General features: G+C 47.8%; 1 protein-coding gene across 1 annotated transcript in view; it reads left to right on the top strand.

The window, feature by feature from the left end:
* ACOX2 (acyl-CoA oxidase 2) overlaps positions 1-21,640 on the top strand; it is a 32,088-nt gene that overhangs the window by 8,867 nt on the left and 1,581 nt on the right. The window contains exons 9-15 of the mRNA XM_004419871.3: positions 391-560; positions 2,622-2,784; positions 3,926-4,116; positions 5,783-5,962; positions 7,384-7,489; positions 11,844-12,061; positions 19,376-19,508. Of these exons, the coding sequence (XP_004419928.1) occupies positions 391-560; positions 2,622-2,784; positions 3,926-4,116; positions 5,783-5,962; positions 7,384-7,489; positions 11,844-12,061; positions 19,376-19,508 (1,161 nt within the window). The remainder of the gene's footprint in view (positions 1-390; positions 561-2,621; positions 2,785-3,925; positions 4,117-5,782; positions 5,963-7,383; positions 7,490-11,843; positions 12,062-19,375; positions 19,509-21,640) is intronic.

Raw genomic sequence — 21,640 nt, 5'->3', positions numbered from 1 at the left:
GAGGGTGACATGCATATTTACCTGTGAGGCCTGGACACAACCAATCACTGAACAGACACCAGCTGGGTACTGGAGAAAGTTCCAGAGGTCCCCATTTTGCCAGGCATTACCTTTAGCTGTGGACTGTAGGGAGGTCTAGGGTGTCCCAGGAGAGGAGCTGTGAACCAGGGTACTTGGGGCAGTGGCACTTTAGCCACAAGCACAGATATGTTTCCATTTTAACCATCAGTGTGGCCATTCAAGTGCATTCTGGCTGTTGGCCGGCTGTGTCTGCTCCGGGTGAGCAGTTTGAGAACTCCGGTGCCTGCGGGGCGTGGAGGCCACAGTTCTGGGTGTGGGGCAGGCTAGGAAGCCTTGGCTCAGACCTAGCACCTGTCCTTTGTCCTCCAGGTCTTGCCCGATGGCACCTACATCAAGCTCGGAACAGCACAGAGCAACTATCTTTCCATGGTGGTGATGCGGGTGGAGATGCTATCGGACGTCATCTGCACGCTGCAGAAGGCTTGCGTCATCGCCATTCGCTACTCTGTCATACGCCGCCAATCCCGGCTCCGGCCCAGGCAAGTGGCACCCAGAGGCCAACCACTGCAGACAGGGCTACCTCTCAGTCCCACAGTGCCTGCCCCCTGACACCACCCCCTCTGCCAGAGCAGGGTGCTGGGAGCATGCATTACCTGCCTCACACGTCTGCCCAGACCTGGCCCATCTGGCCACATCTGTAGGGTCTCTCTCTGGCTCCCTCTAATCCCAGCTGACCACTTGGCCCAACCTGCATCTGTCAGTGTCCAGCCTCATTGAGCTCTGCGATTGTGCGTCTTTGGCCCTGTACCAACAGACCTCAGTCTGTCTGTCCAAGTCCAGCTGGGGCCGGTACTGGCTGAGTGCGGCTGGGTCAGCCAGTTGCCAAGCAGCAGGTGACCATGGCTCTTGAGTTTGTTCCGTCAGGGTGTGAGTGATTGTGCCTGGCAAAGCCCAGCTGTCACATCAGACCACATATGGCTGAAGCTGGTTCTGCCTGGCTGTGACTGTCAGCAGCCGACTGTGGTATGTCCAAGTCTGGATCCATTTTGTTGTACGTGGCTGTGTCCGGCCAACACTCCCTCCACTCCATGGCACCGAACCCCAAGGGCTAACTGTGCTCTGTTTTAACGTGTGTAAGCGTAGACACACACACGCAGACACGCACACGCATATGGTTGCTAGATTCAGCAAATAAAAATTCAAGACTGCCAGTTAAATTCGAATTTCAGATAAACAACCAATAATTCTTTAGAATCAATATGTCCCAGTGGACACACCCAGGATGCAGCAAAGTGGAGCCTGGACGCGTGGTGCCGTAGTGCAGGCACAGGGAGAGAGGGCAGAGCTGGACACAGCACAACTGGCTGAACTCGTGTGCTGAGGGACGGGCTTCAACCTGGCAGTCCTTGTCCCAATTCTGCTAAGTGACCCTGGTCATGTCCTTTGCCCTCTCTGGGCCTCAGTTTTCTTACTTGTAAAGTGAAGAGCGAGGTCACCAGGACTGGAACTTGAGAACATCCAGTCCCAGAGCCTGGTGGTGTTTCACGCCGTGGGCTCAAGGATCCAGGACTCTAATGCAAATGGACTGAGGGTCGGATGCCAGGCAGACCTGGGTGCCACACTCAGCTCAGCCACTTGCTAGCCATGGGAGCTTAGGCTGGCCACAAGCCTCTTTGTCCCTTACCTTCCTCATCGACAAAATAGGCACGAGAGGAGCAGTCTTGCAGGGTGGTGTTGAGGATGAAATGAAATAAAGCATGTCAGTCCCTTAGCCCAGGGTCCTTTCCTCTGGCAAACCCACGGCACCCGTGGCTGGCTTGAGCTTCAGAATCCCAGGCTAAGTCTCCTCCAGAGGACAGAGGCACTGGGAAGAAGGTACTGCTGATGATGTCTTGTCTGGAGCCCAGTTTTCTGGATGGCAGAAGTGTCCCAAAGATGGTTATAATACCCTGTGTCCAGGTGAGGGGCTGCTGGCCCAAAGAAGAGAACCAGGTTTCTCCCCATCAGCCATGGGAGGTTTCTCACATTCACACCTTCTTTCCATCCACAAATAGTTACCATGGGCCCCTATATGCTGGACATGGTCTCAGGCACTGAGCACACAGCCGCAGACAAGGCAGACGCAGTCTCTACCTTGGGATTCCATCAGACCCACGTTCACATCCTCAGAGTTATTGATTAGGCTCAACATATTTCCCAGCACACAGCAAGTGCACCAGGGCAGCGAAAGGTCAAGGTTCAAATCATCAGGGGTATAGGGCCACACCCCCTCACCCAAAATCCTTGGGACTAGATGTGTTGGAATTCAGAACTTTCCAGATTTCCGCTGGATAACATGGTGCATATGCAGTAATTATATAAACCTCTCCCACAGGGGCAGCACCCATAAGCAAACATGTCAATATTTCTGCAGTGATATGAGTGGATATTCATGTGAGATGGGATTTTACAAGATTATTATAAGCCTCGTGTCAGTTCAGGTCAAGTTTTGTAATAGGATATAAAAACTCAGGTTTTAGAGTTTTTATGGCACTAGGGACACGGGAAGGTGGATGTGGCTTGTAGCCATCTTCTAAACCTTCTGCTTCTCTTCCCCTCAGCGAGCCAGAGGCAAAAATCCTAGACCACCAGACGCAGCAGCAGAAACTCCTTCCTCAGCTGGCCACGGCCTATGCCTTCCATTTCCTGGCGAGAAGCCTCTTGGAATTCTTCCATCGCTCTCACGACGCCATTCTGGACAGAGACTTCAGCCTCCTGCCTGAGGTCTCTGCTCTCTGCTGGGGGCGGGAGCTGGGAGGGTGGCTGAAAGTGTCCTCCCCGAGGAGCAGCCCCAGTCCTACTCCCATGGGTCCCGTCCCTTCCCCTCCCCAGCCCTCCAACATCCCAGGGCACCCAGGGCAAGCTGTACCCCGACATATAAATCCACCCCCATTTGGCCCCCAAAAAGCTCCAAAAACGTTAGAGGAGATAATCACACATGATATATAGAACACAGGTGCACAATGCCTGATGTGCATTTGAAACCTGGAAAGCTCTGGAAACCAAAAGGCGTTTAGAACTCACTTGGTGGCACAGTTTGACCTGAACTGACCTGATTTATCCCACTGAGTGAGAGTACATTTTGCAGCAGAAACATTAATGTGTTTGATCACCAAGGCTGCCCCAGCCTCCCCTAGGGGTATTATATATGATCTACTGTAAATGTCCTACTTCACCTTTCTGTAATCCAAAAAATAATCTGATTCTAAAACGCATCTGGCCCCAAGGGTCTCAGATCAAGGACTGTGGGCTCACGTATACACTAAGAGTCCGTCTGTCCGGGCCCTGTGCTTTATAAGCATTGCTGCATTAGCCCTTGAACTGTACAGCAGCCACCATTCAGATCCCCATTTTACAGATGAGGAAAGTGAGGGAGGTTACAGGGAGGTTAAGGGACACGACCCTCCTCCCAAGGACTTGCAAGTCTGAGGTTTCAAGAATCAAAAACTCAAACCAGGTCTGCTGCCTGGCAGCCCCTTCTACAACCCCAGACAGTGGGTTGATGGTGGACCTCCATCCTCACAGGCCAGCTCTCCAAAACCTCTGCTTGCCAGCAAAATCCATAACTCCTGGATAACAGTGAGCCCCATCCAGGAAGCATCTTCTTCCCGAGATACTGGAGACAGTGGCCTGGACAGTTTTCCTTTGTCCTTACTGCTCCTGCAGCTACATGGCGTCATTGTGTGACCTTGGGCAAGTCACATAACCTCTCTGAGTCGCAGCCTTCTCATTCATAAAGCCGTGAGCTGAGGAAACAATTCCGACCTCACAGAGTTGTACTCAGCATACAGTAGGTGCTCAATGAGTGCATGGTTGTTACTGGAGGGCCCCCTTCCACCGCCTGACCCCCTTCCTGTTCTTGCAGCTTCATGCACTGGGTGCAGGTACGAAGGCCATGGTGTCGGACTTCTGCACCCACGGGGCTGAGCTGTGCCGCAGGGCCTGTGGCGGACACGGCTACTCAAAGCTGAGCGGCCTGCCATCTCTGGTCACCAAAGTGACAGCCTCCTGCACCTTCGAGGGTGAGAACACGGTGCTCTACCTGCAGGTGGCCAGGTAAGGCCAAGGCTGGCCCAGGTCTCTGCCTGGCCCCTGGGAAACCCTGGGGGCTTCTGCTGGGGTCGAAGCATCTGTCTGATGCCCACAGAGGGAGCCGACTTTGGGGAGCGCTGTTCAGGGACTGCCCAGCTCCCACAACCTGTCCCCAGTCCATCCACTTCTCCCCAGATACGCTGCAGCTCCCCGCCAGGCTGCTATGGCCTCCCCTGGACAATGGCGTCTGTCTCCTCCCTGCTCTCCCGCCTCCGCCCTGCCCCACTTCAGTCCTTCTCCAGAGGCAGCCAGGGGGATCTTCTCGAAGCCTAGGGAAGATCACACCTTTCCCCTGCTTAAAATTCTTCAGTGGCTTCCCACTGCTCATAGGAAAATGCCACCCTCCACACTGTGGTCCCTATCCTCTCCATCCCGCTCTCACAACCTCCAGCCAACCAGACTGTTACTTCCCCACCATGGGGCCTTCGCACTCACTTCCCTCCCCCTAACACTCTCTACCCCCAATTTATTGTTGTTCCGCTGGCTCCTGCTCATCCCTCAGGCCCCAGCTAAAATGACGCCTCCTTCAGATGCCCTCCCTGACCACTCCATCTAGAGTAACGCCACCCTGATCCTCCCTCTCAGCACCGTCCTGTTTCCTTCAGAGCAGTTAGCACAATCTGCACGCATCTTTGTTTGTGTGAGCTCCTTGAGGGCAGGGAGTCTTACCTGCCTTGCTCACCACCGTGTCCACAGGCTTAGCGCAGGGCCAGCACAGGGGAGGCTGCAACCTGGGAGGCAGGAAGGAACGGCTGAGCCGGCCTCCTCCCACCAGGCGGTGTCTTTTCATCTCTCCTATGTCTGTGGGGTACTATGGCTGACGAGGCCTTTCACATTACCTATTCTCCGGTGATTTCTCCATGCAGGGAGGAAAGGTTTACTGGCAAATATGCTATATAACATTTCTTAGAATTTTTTTTAATATATAACATTGGGGTTTTTTCCAAATGACAAAAGGAATACAATATCATGTATTAGACACACTGTGCCAAGCACTTGACAAATCTTATTCAGTTTTCACAAACCACCTATCAGGTGAGCGTTATCATCTCCACCTAGAGGTAGAGAGACTGAGGCTGAGGGAGGTGAAGTAACTTCTAGAGCATCACACGGGTCTCAGCAGAGCCACATGGGAATCCGCGGCTGTCTGAGCCCAGAGCCTCTAACCACCGGATCATCACAAGGAGGAAGCTCAGGGTCACCCATAATCCTCCCAATCATCTTAGCATTCTTGCATCTATCCTTTTTTTTTTTTTTTTCCAGCTAAGAGCATTTTAATTTCCATAGTCACTGTACAACCCATCATATATCCCTAAATCACAAGATCCTAACCAACAGAAAAGATTGTTTGATCACATATCAAAGGGATTATGTTCAGGATCTGAGAGTGTCTGCCAGCTTCCGCCCCAGCAGCTTCAGCCCCATTTATTGTGAGAGAAATGACAGTCTCAGGAGGCACTTTTCTGAGGGCCCCATAGCGGGCTGGCTGGGGGGCGGGGGACCGGGGCGAGAAACTGGGTGGCCCTGGTTCTCCCACAGGGAGCATAAGAGCGCATGTCTCTGGGGGAGGGGTACTGGGCTGTCCCGCAGGGCTCCTCACCCTCTCCCCTGCCTCCACCCCCACCCCCAGGTTTTTGGTGAAGAGCTACCAGCAGGCTCAGGCATCCTCAGGCCCCACATCGCAGAGGTCTCTCCCTCAGTCTGTTGCATACCTGACTGCACCCTACCTGGCCAAGTGTCCGGCCCAGAGGGCAGCTGACTTCCTCCACCCAGAGCTCTACACCAAGGCCTGGGCACACGTGGCAGCCAGGTGAGCCAGAGCTGAGAAATCAGCCGTCCCACCTGGGGGCAGGCTCCTTCCCCCGCTAGGGCGTTTGGGATTGGCTGGATGGGCATTTGTGGATACTCTTCCCAAAACTACCCCCTTCCCCAACCTCCTCAGTCCTCTCACTTCTGCCACCATGGGCAGAGAGAAGGGGAAGTCACACCCATCAGCCATGGACCACCATCACGTCCCCATTCTGGTCAAGCTAGTAGAAGGACATCACCTCTGTGGCCAGTGCAAGGAATTTTTAATATCTTTAGGTTCTTATTGTGATTTGCAATACAAAGAATGTACCCATACGTAAATACTATGAACGTATCAGTATGTAAATACCAATAAATAAAGCCATACTCTAGGTTTGAAATAGTCCACAATCTAAAATAATTTCAAAAATATGACTATATCAAGGGATAGAATTAGTTTATTTGGGGTTTAGTAGGGTCCAGGGAACAAGGATAAGACCAAGGACTCATCCAGTCTGTCATTCAACAAATATCGTCAGGCACCCACTGTGTATCAAGAACATCCAAATGTGCCAGGGGCTGGGAATAGAGAGGTCCTGGCCAAACCCAGACACCATCACGGAAAAGATGGAGAGCTTTAACTACCTAAAAAGGAAACCTTCTGAACCCTCCCCAACTGAAACACCAAAAACCACCCAGAAAAAATATTTTCAGTATATAACAAGAGGTCTTATATCCCAACTTGTGGTCCCAGGGATAGTTAATAGTTATTTCAAGATCACAAGCAACTTGGGACATTCATTTATGGAGTCATAAATACTTATTAACAGCCTACAGTAAGCCAGGCTCCGTTCTAGGTACTAGGGATCTATCAACAAACCTGTCTGATAAAACACCCAGGCCTCACAGAGCTAACATTTTAGTTGGGGGAAGGCGGGAAGGCAAAATAAGGCTGTTCAGGGTAATTAAAATGCCATGATATTGCTTTTCGCTTGGAACTCAATGTGACATCTGCTTATCTATTCCCTGACAAAGCAAAATAAATACTGCTTAATAAACAGTTTGCTTTGCACACAAATTCCAAGGGTCATGAGTGGATGGGCACAGAATAGAAACTAAAAGAATAAAGGTTAACTAAATGGCAAATGACCAATTGAGTGGTTTAGAGGACAAGAATTGGTTTGCTTTTCTTTTTTAAGGTGCCTTCATTAACCAGTTGGTTAACCTATCTGGGACTCAGGTTTCCCCATTTTAAATTGGAAATGCCTGTCCTTAAAAGGGTTAAAGAGATAATGTATATCAAGCATTTCCTTGTAACATATAAGTGGTCAATAAACAGGAATTACTTCTACTTCTGAGGGACCCCAGGCAGCCTGGGACCAAACTCCATCAGTCTCTTTCCCTCTCAGCCAAGAAGCTGACCCTTTTCTCTTTGGCCTTCAGGCTCACAAAGGACTCAGTGCATCACATACAGATTCTGATGCGATCCGGGGCTGACGAGCACGAGGCCTGGAACAGGACCACTGTCATCCACCTCCAGGCTGCTAAGGTGAGCTGCCGGTCAGCTGAAGCCAAAAGGGCCCGTTTTGTGTCCCCAGCAGCTGCCCTGCCGGGAACATCCAAGCTCTGCCCTTAGTCCCCAGCCCTGCTCAGCAGCTGCCTTCGTTTCACTCCCAAGGCTTTAGTCCAGGGTATTTTAATTAAAGGACTTAACTCCAAAGCAATCTTGCTGGCAGCTCTTAGGGAAAAACGTAATGAGGCAGTGTTATTGGATTTGCTTCAGGTTGTTCAAATATTTCCTCCCAGAAAGAAAAGCAGGTCAAGTCTCCCTGTAGCCCACAGGCAATCCTTAGATGTCGCATTCAATTTCCACTGCTCTGTGTTTGTGCATAATGTACAGTCAGTCAGTAAATATTTGAGCACCCACTCAACACCAGGCATAGGGCTGCGTACTGGGGGCTCCACAGTGCCCATACACAGCTACAATCAAGGAAGCCCTGGGAGGGGGAAACGAGGGCTGCCATGGGATCCCAGAGCAGGTGCATCGCCACCCACCCCAAGGAGTCAGAAAGTCTTCCCAGAAGTGGCATATAGGCCAAGACTTCAAGGATGCGCTGAAATTAGCCAGGCAAAGGGTGGAGGCTGTGGCTTTGGAGAGAAAGGTTTCTCGGCAAAGGAAACAACCGGTGCAAAAGGAAGCGGCAAGAAAAGGCACGGTGCTTGGAAATGCAAATTCTCCCAAGGAGGACCTCACAGAGGAAGATGGAAACAAGGAGAGGAAGGAAGGGAGGGGAGGAGAAGAGACAGGCCCGTGAAAAGTTCATGGCAATGGGAAGCCTTTGCAGGGTTTGTATCAGAGAAGTGAAGTGATCAGTTTCATCCTGGATCACGGAGGCTGCAGGAGGAAGAACGGACTGCATGCTAGAGGCCAGTTAGGAGCAGGCAGCAGTAGTCTGGGTGAGGGTTGAGGGTGGTCCTGACCATGACCTCGGCAGAGGGCATGGAAAGCAGCGGGTAGATGCAGAGATATTAAGGGGGTAGAAGAAACGGACAAGCTTCAGAGAGTAATGGGGTGGCAAAGAGGTAAATATGACTCCCGAGCTCAAGCTTAGGCAGCTGGGACTCTGGCCCCACCCACAGCTGGAAAACCAACAGGATCACTTCAATCCTCAGGCCTCAGGCCCTGAAAATGGCAGCCTTAGCACAGGAGAGGCCTGAAGGAGTGTTTTGCAGTGGCCCTGGTGGGGCAGGCTGGGCTTGAGTGCCACCTGGAGACCCACCACCTCCATCACACCCGCCACCCTCGGTTCTGCTCAGTCCACCGCAGGAGCATTGCCTGCTCTGCTAAATGTCCTTTCAGTACAGAGGAGGGTGAGCCAAGGCTGTGCTCTCACCAGACTACCAAAAAAAGGAACCACAGCCGCCCATTATCCACCCATTTTCCACACCTATGTCCTGCCTTCAAACGGACCAGACACTGCTTGCCAAGGTTACTCCATTTAATACACACAACCCTGGGAGGGAGAGCAGCATAATCTCCATCACAAGGGTGAGGAAGTAGAACTCAGTGGAGTTAAGTCCCAGAGGTAGGAAATAAGTGAGCTAAGACGCTTTGCTTTCCTTTCCCCCGTGCCCTCAGGAAGCCACTGTGCATGCGTGAGGGAGGTGAGCCCCAGGCTCTGGGGAAGGCCAGGGCGGGAAGCTCAGCCAGCCTGGGGGAGAAGAATAAGTCCCTGCAGCTTTCTGGGGAGGCGGTGCCCAAGCTGAGTCCCCAAAGTCAAGGGCAGGCAAGTGTGCACTTCCTGGGCTTTGTGCTTTGGGAGGCCGTCTCCTCTACAGAAACCTCAAGCACACAACCAGGTCCCATCTGGAAACCATAAATGTGCAAGTAGAGAGTGACAGCCACACAAGGGGGCAGGGAACAGTGGCAGAGGGGTGGACAAGCAGCAGCAAGCCGTGGCCTTAGTTCTGGGCCCAGCTCTGTGCATGACCTGCCGTGCGACCTCAGGCAGTCCTTCCCTCTCTGGGCTTTAACTTCCCGTCTTTAAAACAAAAGGGCATGGAAGAGCCCTTTGGGCTCTGGTCCTATAATCTCAGGCCCTGCCCAGGAGAGACGTCAGTCCCTAGGACCACTGGAGCAAACGCTGGTACTCATAACGCAGCCTCAGTCTCTGGTGGCTTTGGCAATGCAGGGTAGCAGTTAGGAGTATAGACTCAACTGGCTGGGAGGCGGAATGCTCTGGCTTGGATCTCCTTGCTACCACCTACCAGCCAAGTGACCCTGGGCAAAAAACTTCATCTCTCCATGCCTCAGTCTCCTCATCTGCAAAACGGAGCTAATAATAGTACCTACCTTATACGATTATTATGAAGATTAAATGAGTTAATACATGTAAAATTTAGAGAGGCACCTAGCATATAAGTGCTTTACATCCCACTCCCACCCCCAAATTACACAGGAGGCAAGATTTAAACCCACACACACAAAAGTAAATAAAGTTCACTGTGTTCAAAGCATGGTGCCGAGGTTTGGCTCAGCCTCTCTCTGAAGCATGGAGGCCACCTTCTCTTTCTGGTCCTCATCCTGCTTTCCAAGACAGTGGCCCAGGCCCTCCAGCAGCTCTTCATCACTCCACTCCTCAACCCAGGGCCCTGAGAATTTAAGGATACGGCCCTGGGGTTAGAACAGGGAAGCAGAGCCTAGCTGCAGAAAGTGCGAGTCTCCAGTGAGCACCAAGGACCGTTGGACATGGCGGGGGCAGCGGAGCGCAGCTGCTCCTCTTCCTCACCCATCAGAATGGCTGTGAGCACACAAGGTCCGGCGGCAGAGTGGTGTTGTCAGCACCCACGCGAGGCCTCCCTGGGAAAGGCAGATTCTTTGCAAGTGAGAAACCTGATCAGGTCACTGGCTTGTTGAAGACTTTGGTGGCTCCCTGACCCTAGAGAATAAAATCCCAACCTGTCATTCACAGCCCTTCATTACCTGGGTGTCATTACCACCTCGTTATACTCCAGTGCTCCAGCCTCATTAAACTGCCTGCAGCCTCCTGCAAGTACAGCCCTGTGCACATGAAGTTCCCTCTGCCAGGAATGACCTTTCCCCCATTCCTTGTTCCCCTGGGTAAACTCCTTTGAATCCTCAAGACACTCTAAGCCTTGCCACTTAAAGTCACTACCAGCAGCAGGGGCATCACTGGAGAGCTTGTTAGAATGCAAAGATTCCCTTATCCCGGAATCTGCGTTTTGACAAGATCCCAAGGTAATCTGTATGCAGGTAAAAATTGGAGACCTGTTTTCCTCCCCCAACCCCTGCCACCAACCCCCCAGCCATGGAAATCATAGATCCTATCTAATAAAAATAATTATGTGTGTTTGTCTTAGGGAGAGGGGGAATATTCAAAACACTTAACAACCAGTAGGGCAGGGGCACTGACCAATCAGAAAGAACTTCAGGAGGCTGGCCAGGTGGTATAGCGGTTAAGTTCGCCGGCTCCGCTTCAGTGGCCTGGGGTTTGTGGGTTCAGATCCCTGGTGCAGACCAATGCACTGCTTATCAAGCCATGCTGTGGTGGCATCCCATATAAAGTAGAGGAAGATGGGCACGAATGTTAGCCCAGGGCCCATCTTCCTCAGCAAAAAAGAGGAGGATTGGCAACAGATGTTAGCTCAGGGCTAATCTTCCTCAAAAAAAAAAAAAAAAGAAAGAAAGGACTTCAGGCCTAAGGGAAGCAGGGTCCTGAAGGCCTCCTGCTGGGTCGGCCATTAATGCCTTAGTTGCTGGGCTGTCGGGAGGAGGGAGTCCCAGGGAAGGAACCTGGCTGGCAGAGGGAACCTGCTCTCACCAGGTTGAGGGCAGTGGTCACCTACCAACTGGTTATTTTAACCACTGACAGAACCCAACTATTGCAGGAGTTAATAACAGCCCTGATTACCTCAAGAGTTTATACTCTGGTTGGGATAAATTTCATGTACATCTTGAACCCCTACTTTCTCACCCCAAGGTGCACACACACATACACTCACACACCACTGCCTTGAACATGGCAGACAAAGAATAGCTGTTTTCTTGAGAAAAGTGGTGCTATCCTCCACAGTCCCCAGGCCAGCCTCCAGTACTCCGGCACTCTTTCTACTTTCAAACCTACTTGAAACTGCCCCAAGCAAAATGAGGAAAAGGGCCAAATTCCATAGCCCATCAGCCCCCAACACACGTGTGTGCACACACACCATCAAAAAGGCTCAGTCAGACCACAGAGAGCTAGGAGAAAAGGCGGCTGCTGGTCAGCCTGCTGGGAAACACAGGGCTGCGGCAAGCTTACTCCAGCAGCCTTGCCATGCTTTTGGACGACTTCTGGAGGCAGAAATCAGAAATCAGCAGCTAATGCATCTTTGTGTCTTTGTAGGCACACTGCTACTATGTCGCTGTAAAGAGTTTTACAGAAGCTCTGGAGAAACTAGAAAGTGAACCAGCAGTTCAGCAGGCGCTCAAACGCCTCTGTGATCTCTATGCTCTACACGGCATCCTGACTAACGCGGGTGACTTTCTCCACGATGGCTTCCTGTCTGGGGCCCAAATAGACATGGCGAGAACGGCCTATCTGGACCTGCTCCTCCTCGTCAGGTGAGTGGTGGCCCCAAACTATGGTGATCTTCAGAGAATAACCCTAGAGCCTTTGTTCACTTCAGACTCCAAAACCTTGCTCAATAGGGTCGGGCAAAAGCAGCAACAGCCCTAGAGAGGTCTACACCCTTGTGTTATTACACCAACATAAAGCATTAGGAAGTAATGAAAGAAAAAATGGAAAAAAATTAGAAATAAAAATGCTTAAGAATAAATTATCCACCTACCTCAATTGAACTGTTCAACATTGTCAAGGAAATAGGAATAGTATCTAAGGAATATGAATAAAATTAATGAGTCTTAATCATAGCTAATATTTAAGAAGCACTTACATGTGCCAGGGACTATGTGAAAAGCTTTTATATACATCATCTCATTTAATCCTTACAGCCTTTGGAACTGGATATTATTAATCTCCCCATTTTACCGAGGAGGAAATGCAGGTTTAGGGGACTTAAGTAACCTGCCCAAGATCACACAATTAGCCGGAGGAGGAGCTGGGTACAATCTGGGGCCTGTCTGACCCCAGAGCACGGGCTCTTAAGCTGTATGTTAAGGTTAAGGTTGAGCTATTGTTTATTTCAAATATATCCTTGTCTTTTTTGAATGTGCTTAAGCAAACTCATCAAGCTGATTAAACTTACTTTAATCCTCCTTCAGCTTCAAGATGAAATATTTTTTAAAAACTAGTAATTCACATCCTGATTTGTAAAAACAATACAAATCGTTTCTAAATGCAGCGTTGATGCCGTGCAGTCTAGGGTCATGGCACACTAATGTGATGCTTTCACCCTGTTACTGTATATAATCTAAATGATCACCGTAAAACATTCAAAGCCAAAGACCCAACCTGACCAGGGTACTGGAAGAAATAGAAATTAAAACCATACACATTAGTCACCATTGTCCATAAGATGAAAAATGGGCTAATTTGAGAATACAACTTTTTTTGAGAAAATATGATGCCTGCTGTATGGGGTGGGGGAGGGAGTGACACACGTGTGCCTTTTCCCCTAGAACTTCCAATAGTTCACATTATCAGCAAGACTAAGAAAATAAAAAGGAAAAAGATTTGAAATATTTCAAAATATTTATGACAGTGGTTAAAAAACTAGACTGAATTCTATTTCTACCAATATGCAACGTTACATATCACGTGTGATGACACAGAAGCACCTAACAGACAGTTGGTGGTCAGTAAATGTTTGTTCAATGAAATCATCAAAAACTGTCAAAAACACATTTGATAATTATGCCCCAGGTATTAATCTTTCCTTAATATAGAGAATGCAGTGGTAGAAACTATTAACAGCATAATTGAGTATTGCAGAGTTCAAGCCCAAGTGTATCTAACCTTCTAAAACGCTTGGCACTTAAAAGCACATGAAGACAATAGTGTTCTAGCTCTGATTGGCAGTGACGATGAAACACAAAAGATCATCTTAACCCCCTAAGCGTGATTTTTTATCTGCAGCAGCATGTCTAAGTGCTTGCCTTGGCTCCAGAGACTTAGAGTTCAAGACCAGACAGACAGCAGTGACACAAACAGACAACTTAGGCTCACATCAAACCCACAAACTGATATCTCACAGTATGGTTCCTAAGTAACCTTCTACCACGGCAGGGGAATCAGGTATGTCACAGATGCCACGCTTTAACAGTTCTGTGTCACAATTCCCTGCCTTGATTATCCAGTATGGCCCTCAGATTTCTGAGATGGCACATGGAGGACAGTACACTATTCTGAGTGACACTAAGAACCAGCTCTCTGGGTAATGGTAATTAACTCACCCAGTGTTTAGTCGTTCAGTGGTCATAAAATCTCAGTTGGAGGACTTCCAGGTAAAGATGGCAGACTGAACATAAGCATTGACTTTTTTTTCCTCCTGAAACCCTACTAAAACATCAGCAAATGGATTAAAATGTTTAAAAAGGCATAAACCCACAAAGAAAAAGAGAGCAGGAGAGGAAACATGAGAATTGGAAAGTAGATGGACACAGAGTGACTTAGCAGACCTGAGGAAACTGAACCCTAAACCAGAAGTGGGAAAGGCCAAGCAGCAACGAAGTCACACAAAAGAACCCAAGAACTAGCAGCCTTCTGTGCCTCTGGCAATGGGGTGAAGGAAGACTGACAGCATGGGTAGAAAGGCTGTTTCCAAAGGAGTTGAATCCTCAGTTCCCCTCCTCCTCTGTGAGTAGTTTTAAGACTTCCCTTGATCCCATCCTGGCAGAAGGGTAAACAGAGGGTCTGTGACCTAGGGAATATCAGGCATAGGTGAGGATGAGGCCACTCTATAGAACAGAGGCTTGAATTAGTGTTTACAGGCCAAATGCTGACAGCCTGCTCCCCCAGCCCACTTTTTCCACTGGTTCCCAGAAAATCAGCAGCCAGGCTAGTACCCTGCAGGAAGATGATAACATGACCCTTCTCTGGAGAATCTGACCAGCCCAAAGTGGAGAGAGCTAAAGACGCTGATGCCAGGGTCCCCCACTGGTCCACCCAATTCACCCCCACAGGGATCCCCACATTGACGAGCACTCAGACTTCTAATCAGCTAGTTAATTCCCTACTCTTAGCTGTGATCAGACACTCAGGAATGAGCAGACACCTGAGGGAAGCCATGACATAAGAGACGGAACCCGAACAAGCAAGGAGGCGCCTCGAGGACACATGATAATCTGCAGGGAAAAGAAAACTTTGTTAAAAGATCAGCGACATCCTCAGGAGTTAAAAGGACATATTGCAACCACAAAACAAGAGTGTCATTTCTTAAAAAGTGATATTCAAAGCCAGAAAGAGAAAGACAAACACTGTATGATCTCACTCATATGTGGAATATAAACCAACACATGGACAGAGAAAAACTGGACTGTGGTTACCAGGGGCAGTGGAGGTGGGGGGTGGGCACAAGGGGTGAAGGGAGTCATATATATGGTGATGGACAAACAAAAATGTACAACCCAAAATTTCACAATGTTAGAAACCATTAAAACATCAATTAAAAAAAAAAAAAAAAAAGTGATATTCAGGGGCCGGCCCAGTGGTGTAGTGGTTGGGTTTCCGGGTTCGGATTCCAGGCACGGACTTGTGCACAACTCATCAAGCCATGCTGTGGCGGCGATCCATATAAAGTGGAGGAAGATGGGCACAGATGTTAGCCCAGGGCCAGTCTTCCTCAGCAAAAAGAGGAGGATCGGCAACGATGTTAGCTCAGGGCTGATCTTCCTCACACACACAAAAAACTAATATTCAGAGAACAAAAGTGGGCTCTATAAAATTAAAAAATGATAGTGGAAATGACAAAGTCAGTTGAAGGACTAGAAGATAAAATTGCAAAAATCTTGAAGAAAGCAAAAAGACAAAAAATAGGAGAGAAAAAATAAAAATAGTAAGAGGACTGATCCTAACTCTCCATCATCTGAAAAACAGGGCTAGAAAGAGAAGACAGAGGAAACTGAGGGAGCAAATCTTTAACAAAATAATTCAAGAAAATATTCCTCAAATGAATATACGTGTTTCAGATTGAAAAGGCCACAAATGCTTACGGACTAGAGAAGAGACAAACACACACACACAATGGTAATAAAGGCTATGAAGAAATGGACAGCAGGGAAGGGGGACTGTAGCTATAAACAGGTCAGAGAAGGCCTCCCAGCAAGGAAAGATCTGAAGGGAGGGAGGTGAGAGAAGCCACGTGGTTGGCTGGGAAACGAACATTCCAGGCAGGGAATAAGTACAAATGTTGGAGGCCAGAGAGTGCTTGGCACGTCCAGAGAACAAGGAGAGGTCACAGAGGCTGGAGTGGTGTGACTGACATGGAGATTGAGAGCAGAGGTCAGAGAGTTAAGAGTGTACTGGGAGGGGCAAGGGAGGGGGTGTAGATCATTGCAAAGGCTTAGACTTTGGCTTTTACTTCGGGTGAGAATGGGAGGGTTCTGAGCAGAGGACAGACACAATCTGAAGTAATCGGATATGTATTTCTAAAGGATCACTCCAGCTGCCATAGTAAGAGTGGAGGGGACCACAGTGAAAAGCAAGACCAGTTAGGAGGCTTCTGCAATAATCCAGGTGTGAGATGGAGGCGGACTGGACCAAGGTGATGGCACCGGAGGTGGTGGGAAGTGGCCGAAGTTTGGGTGTATTTTGAAGATGGAACAGGATTTGCTGACAGATTAGATATGGGGTGTAAGAGACGAAGAGGAGTTCAGGTTTTTGGCCAGAACAGAGTTGCCATTTACTGTAAATGGGAAAGATTACAGGAGGGCCAGGTTTGGGCAGGATGGACAGGAGAAGGTCTAGAAGATCAAGAGTTTGGTTTTGAATATGTTAAGTTTGAAGAGCCTGTTAGAAATCCAAGTACAGATGTTAGTAAGCAGGTAAGTGAGACTGGAGATAAATTTGAAAGTTATTGGCATATGGTTGGTATTTAAAGCCATAAGAAGGATGATATAACAAGGAGTGAGGGTATGAAGAGAAGAGGCCCAAGTACTGAGTCTTGGGGCTCTTCAAAAATGATGAGGAGTTGATCTTGACAAGACCTATTTCAGTGGGTAGGGCGAGTGAAAACCTGAATGGATCCAATTCGGGAGAGAACAGGTGAGGACTGGAAATAGCAAGCATAAACAAGCACAACACTTTCAAGGAGTTCTGTCATAAAGGGGAGGCAAGACATGGGGCAGATGATGCAGAAGGAAATAGAGTCAAAAGCTCCATGTTTTTAAGATGGGAGAAACAACAGCTAGTTTGTATATTGATGGAAATGATCCAGTAGAAAGGGAAATTTTGACGTTGTAGGGGAAGGACAGGAGAACTTCTGGAACATTGTTCTCCAGTAGGCAAGAAGGGCAGGCATCTAGTGGACAAGGAGGGACTGGCCTGAGCTGGCAGCCTGGACAGTGTCCTATACTAAGAAGAGAGAAAGCACTGTACATATCAGTGCACTGGTGGGAACTTGTGGAAATGCTGTTACTGCTTCTATTTTATCAGTGAAACAGGACGCAAAGTCATCCAGGTAAAAGGGATGGGGAGGTGGGAAATAATCATCTAACAGAATGAAAGAGTAAATGAATTAGAGTAATGTAATACGACTGCTGGGCACGAACCCTTATTACACCAGTCAGTATTGGTTTTTCCAGCTATATACAGGCTACAAAGATGGTGGCACAAAGTTGGTGGAAAATTGGAGATAATGAGCAATTGGATTTTGCTAAACAAGTATGACAAAGCAAGAAAAGCAGAATACATTTTTGAGGGAGTGAATCTAATGGACTATGGAATTTCAGCTGGATAAGGAGGGAAGCGAGACCACAAGGGGGATGAGGGACATTAATAGGTGGTAGGTGCCAGTAGGGTCAAAGAATTATAAACAGCCCTATACGAAAACTGCCTCATGACGATGGAGCAGGGTCATCCAGGAAGGATTAAAACAGGTAAGTCTCCCAGTCACTCAAATGCTCTGTGAAACGACGGTTAGGGAGGAGTGTCAACAGACAATTGCATATTGTGTTTCACATCCTTTGCTAAAAAAGGAACGGAAGCATGAGAACGATTCTTTTCTAATATTCCATTCAGTAGGTGAAAATAAAACACATGTTGTTTGAAAGGGAAAAAAAGAATTACAGAAGTCAGAATCCTAGAGGGAGTGAGCTAGAAAGATAGGAGATGGTGAAAGGAACATGGCTGAGGTTATGGAGAAGCTGCAGATGTTGGTGACGAGGCTTGGTGTGTGACCTTGGCAGAGAGTGACTGAGGGAGGCTGTAGGACAAGGTCAAAGGAGAAGATTCAAGGAACTAAGAAGCCGAGTTTTAGAGGTACATCCACAAAGACCGTGAAATCACTAAGAATTATGACAGGAGTGTTCGAGAGAGAAACAGTGAGCCTAGAGGTAGATCAGAGAGATGTGCGGTGGGGCCAGCCCTGTGGTGTAGCGGTTAAGTGCGCACGCTCCGCTGCTGGCGGCCCAGGGTTCGGATCCTGGCCCCACACCGACGCACCGCTTGTCAAGCCATGCTGTGGCAGCGTCCCATATAAAGTGGAGGAAGATGGACACAGATGTTAGCGCAGGACCAGTCTTCCTCAGCAAAAAGAGGATTGGCATTGGATGTTAGCTCAGGGCTGATCTTCCTCACAAAAATAAAAAAAAAAAAAGAGAGAGATGTGGGGATACAGCTCAGCCGTGAACAGGACACAAAGTCATAATAATATAAGCACTGGATATTAGTCTGGCCAAAATTATACCTATGTTGGGAGGCAGGAAGGCCAAGAGGAGGAAGCATAGGTTGGGGGTGGGAGGATGCTAGGTAGGGGTGAGGAGAGGGGTGCTAAAAATAAATCCTTAGCTTTTGCAGTGGAGAGTCAACAGTTAATATCTAAAATTGAATAATCAAGAAGTAGCAATACAAACAAGATATTTAGAGACATTCAGGTACATACCAAAAATATCAGCTAAAAGACTGAAATTGATTGCCCGAGGGGTGGGAAGTGGAATGGAGGTGAAAGACAGGGATATGCTAATTTTAAGTAACAAGACTTAAAGAAAGAACTATTTGACTGTTTTTACTGTGCATATAAAACTGATCAAAAATAAAAACTTAAGGGGGCCGGCCCTGTGGCCAACTGGTTAAAGTTCCGCATGCTCCACTTTGGCGGCCCGGGTTCACAGATTCAGATCCTGAGCAGGGACCTACACCACTCGTCAAGCCATGCTGTGGTGGTGAACACATACAAAAGAGAGGAAGACTGGCATAGATGTTAGCTCAGGGCTCATCTTCCTCAAGCAAAAAAAAAGAGGAAGATTGGCAGCAGATGTTAGCTCAGGGCAAATCTTTCTCAGCAAAAAAAAATAATAAAAATAAAAAACTTAGGGCCAGCCCCATGGCTTAGTGGTTAAGTGCGCGCGCTCCGCTGCTGGCGGCCTGGGTTCGGATCCTGGGCGTGCACCGACACACCACTTCTCTGGCCACGCTGAGGCCGTGTCCCATATACAGCAACTAGAAGGATGTGCAACTATGACATACAACTATCTACTGGGGCTTTGGGGGGCGGGGAGGAGAATTGGCAATAGATGTTAGCTCAGAGCCGGTCTTCCTCAGCAAAAAGAGGAGAATTAGCACAGATGTTATCTCAGGGCTGATCTTCCTCACAATAAATAAATAAATAAATAAATAATAAAAAACTTAAAAATTAAAGCTGAGTTGTTTGAAATTGAAAAATGATGCAATCTCTAATTAGGTGTTGTTATTTACCATCCCAGATTAATTAGATTCATATGAGCAATCTAAAATACTCACAAACTTGTTTTCTCTCACAGGAAGGATGCCATCTTGTTAACTGATGCTTTTGACTTCACGGATCAGTCCTTAAATTCAGCACTTGGCTGTTACGATGGAAATGTCTATGAACGTCTGTTCCATTGGGCTCAGGAGTCACCAAGCAATACTCAGGTAGTTGAGCAGAACACATTATAAATGATGTAAGAGAGTAGAGAACACGCAGTGAATACACCTCCATGTTTTCCCATTTTAATTGATTCCCATTAGGTTGGAAATCACTTGGCATAGCATGTCTGTTTAAAATATTTTGAAAACACAAAAAAGAAACCAGGAACGAGGATGTGGCCCGGCAGGAACTGAGTCTGGACTGTAATCAGCAAAATGTATTGCTCAGAATTTGGTAAAGGGAATTAGGAGGAAGGCCCAAGCTCTAAATCAGGGCTTGACATACCCAAGGGCATGCACACATGGTGGTAAACTGGCTTTTAAGTAACAAAAATAAGAAGATAAATCACTGTGGGTATTTAACCATCTTATTTTCAGCCTTTTAACTCCGGTTTTGTGTTGATAAAAGTGGGTATTCAAAGGTGATAGGATCTAGGGGGGGTGGTCTCTCTAAGACCTGACTGCCTGCTAGAGACACCTCCTCCCTCTTCACTGAGGGACACAATCCCAGGAACAAAGACGACTCCTGCACTGCCATCAGTCGCCCAGGAAAACATACAAATGACAATTAAAAGGGTTAAGGTGAAAAGATCCCTAGCTGTCCTAGGAGAGAAAACCAGAACTCTAGGTCATTAACAGAAGAGGGGGAGGACTCACAAAATCCTAACAGTCTAGGGCCAGGGTCCCAGACTCTCTGCTATGAGACTTGTTGGGAAAAGTTATGAATGTCAATAACTATACTAACTGAAGGGAAGAAATATGTTTAATAGCAGATACAGATGATCAAAACAAAGGCAGTCTATAGGTACACAACAGATTATGTTCTATAACGCAAATATGTTATTCAGATGGTGAAGCTTACTTTTTACCTCTTAGGTCAAATTTCAGAAAAGGTGTCTTAACACCTCATCAAATTGGCAACTCGCAGGCTTTCATTCACACTTGGCATGGTGTTAGACTTGCTCTTAACATTCTGCATCCTGTTATACCTCACAGCTTAATTTAACATGATTATCTAAAGTTACAACACAACCGGTTACCCCTAAGATGGTTGTCAGATAGAAGGCCAGTTCATTTTGGTCATTCCTGTCTCCAGGAGGGTATCCTTTTGACAAGGAAATATAAAGAACTTACCTAAAGAAGGTATGATACATTTACTGCTTAGTAGTTAAGCTACTTCCAGCGTGTTACTTTTTCTAATGATTAGATCTGTGTACTGATGTTTAAATCCTGGCATAAAACTACAGCAGTCTTCCCACTCCAGATCAGCTCACGTGGTCTCAAGATAAACTAGGCCCTCTGGTGCTCCAGAGAAAAACCGACCCAGCTGTACCACCAGTCAGGAAACGTGGACATATCCAGCTCAAAGCTGTTTTACTAGCAACACAAGGAAACATGCCAGTCCTCCTGATTCCTCATCTTCACTAAAATACATGAGGGGCTTTGTTGTTTTTTACTTTGTTTCTAATCTTTATAAGAATTTAATCTGGATACTGAATGAGGGCAGACTTACCTAAACGAGGGGCATGACTGACCCACAGCATCCACGGATTTGGTAAAACCTTGATGCACCTCATCCCATTCACTTTTCTCTTTTCCCTATCTCCTGCCACTTGACGGTGAACAAGAATGGAGTCTTCATCTTCCTAACTCCAGGATCTATCACAGAGTAGACACTTTGCATTTACGGAATAAATGGACATGGTCTTATGACCTACACAGTGAGATGAAGGCAACTGCTACATACACATTGCTGCAGACTCTCGCCATTACATTACCTTGCTAAAAAGGTGACAGGTACAGCAATGTGGCTCTTTCATGCACAGCAATTTAGGAATGTGAGATTACAAATGACCTTGGAGAACTCTTTCCAGTTATCTAAAATCACTCGGTTGACTGCTTATAGCCACATAATCTTCCATTGTTGGCTCCTTTAGAGACCATCAAAATATCACTTTTAAAGTGTATTTTTCGAGCCAGCCCTGATGGCCTGGTGGTTAAAGTTCAGTGCTCTCACCACTTCAGTGGCCTGGGTTCGCTTCCCAGTTGCGGAACCACACCACCTGCCTGTCAGTCGACACGCTGTAGCAGAGGCTCACGTGGAAGAACTCAGAGGACTCACAACCTAGGATATACAA

The sequence above is a fragment of the Ceratotherium simum genome, chromosome 5 (genome assembly GCF_057802395.1).
Source record: "Ceratotherium simum simum isolate JZ-2026a chromosome 5, ASM5780239v1, whole genome shotgun sequence".
In the NCBI taxonomy this organism is placed as follows: Eukaryota; Metazoa; Chordata; class Mammalia; order Perissodactyla; family Rhinocerotidae; genus Ceratotherium; species Ceratotherium simum.
The sequence above is the reverse complement of the archived record's forward strand: the minus strand, read 5'-3'. Positions and strand labels throughout refer to the sequence as shown.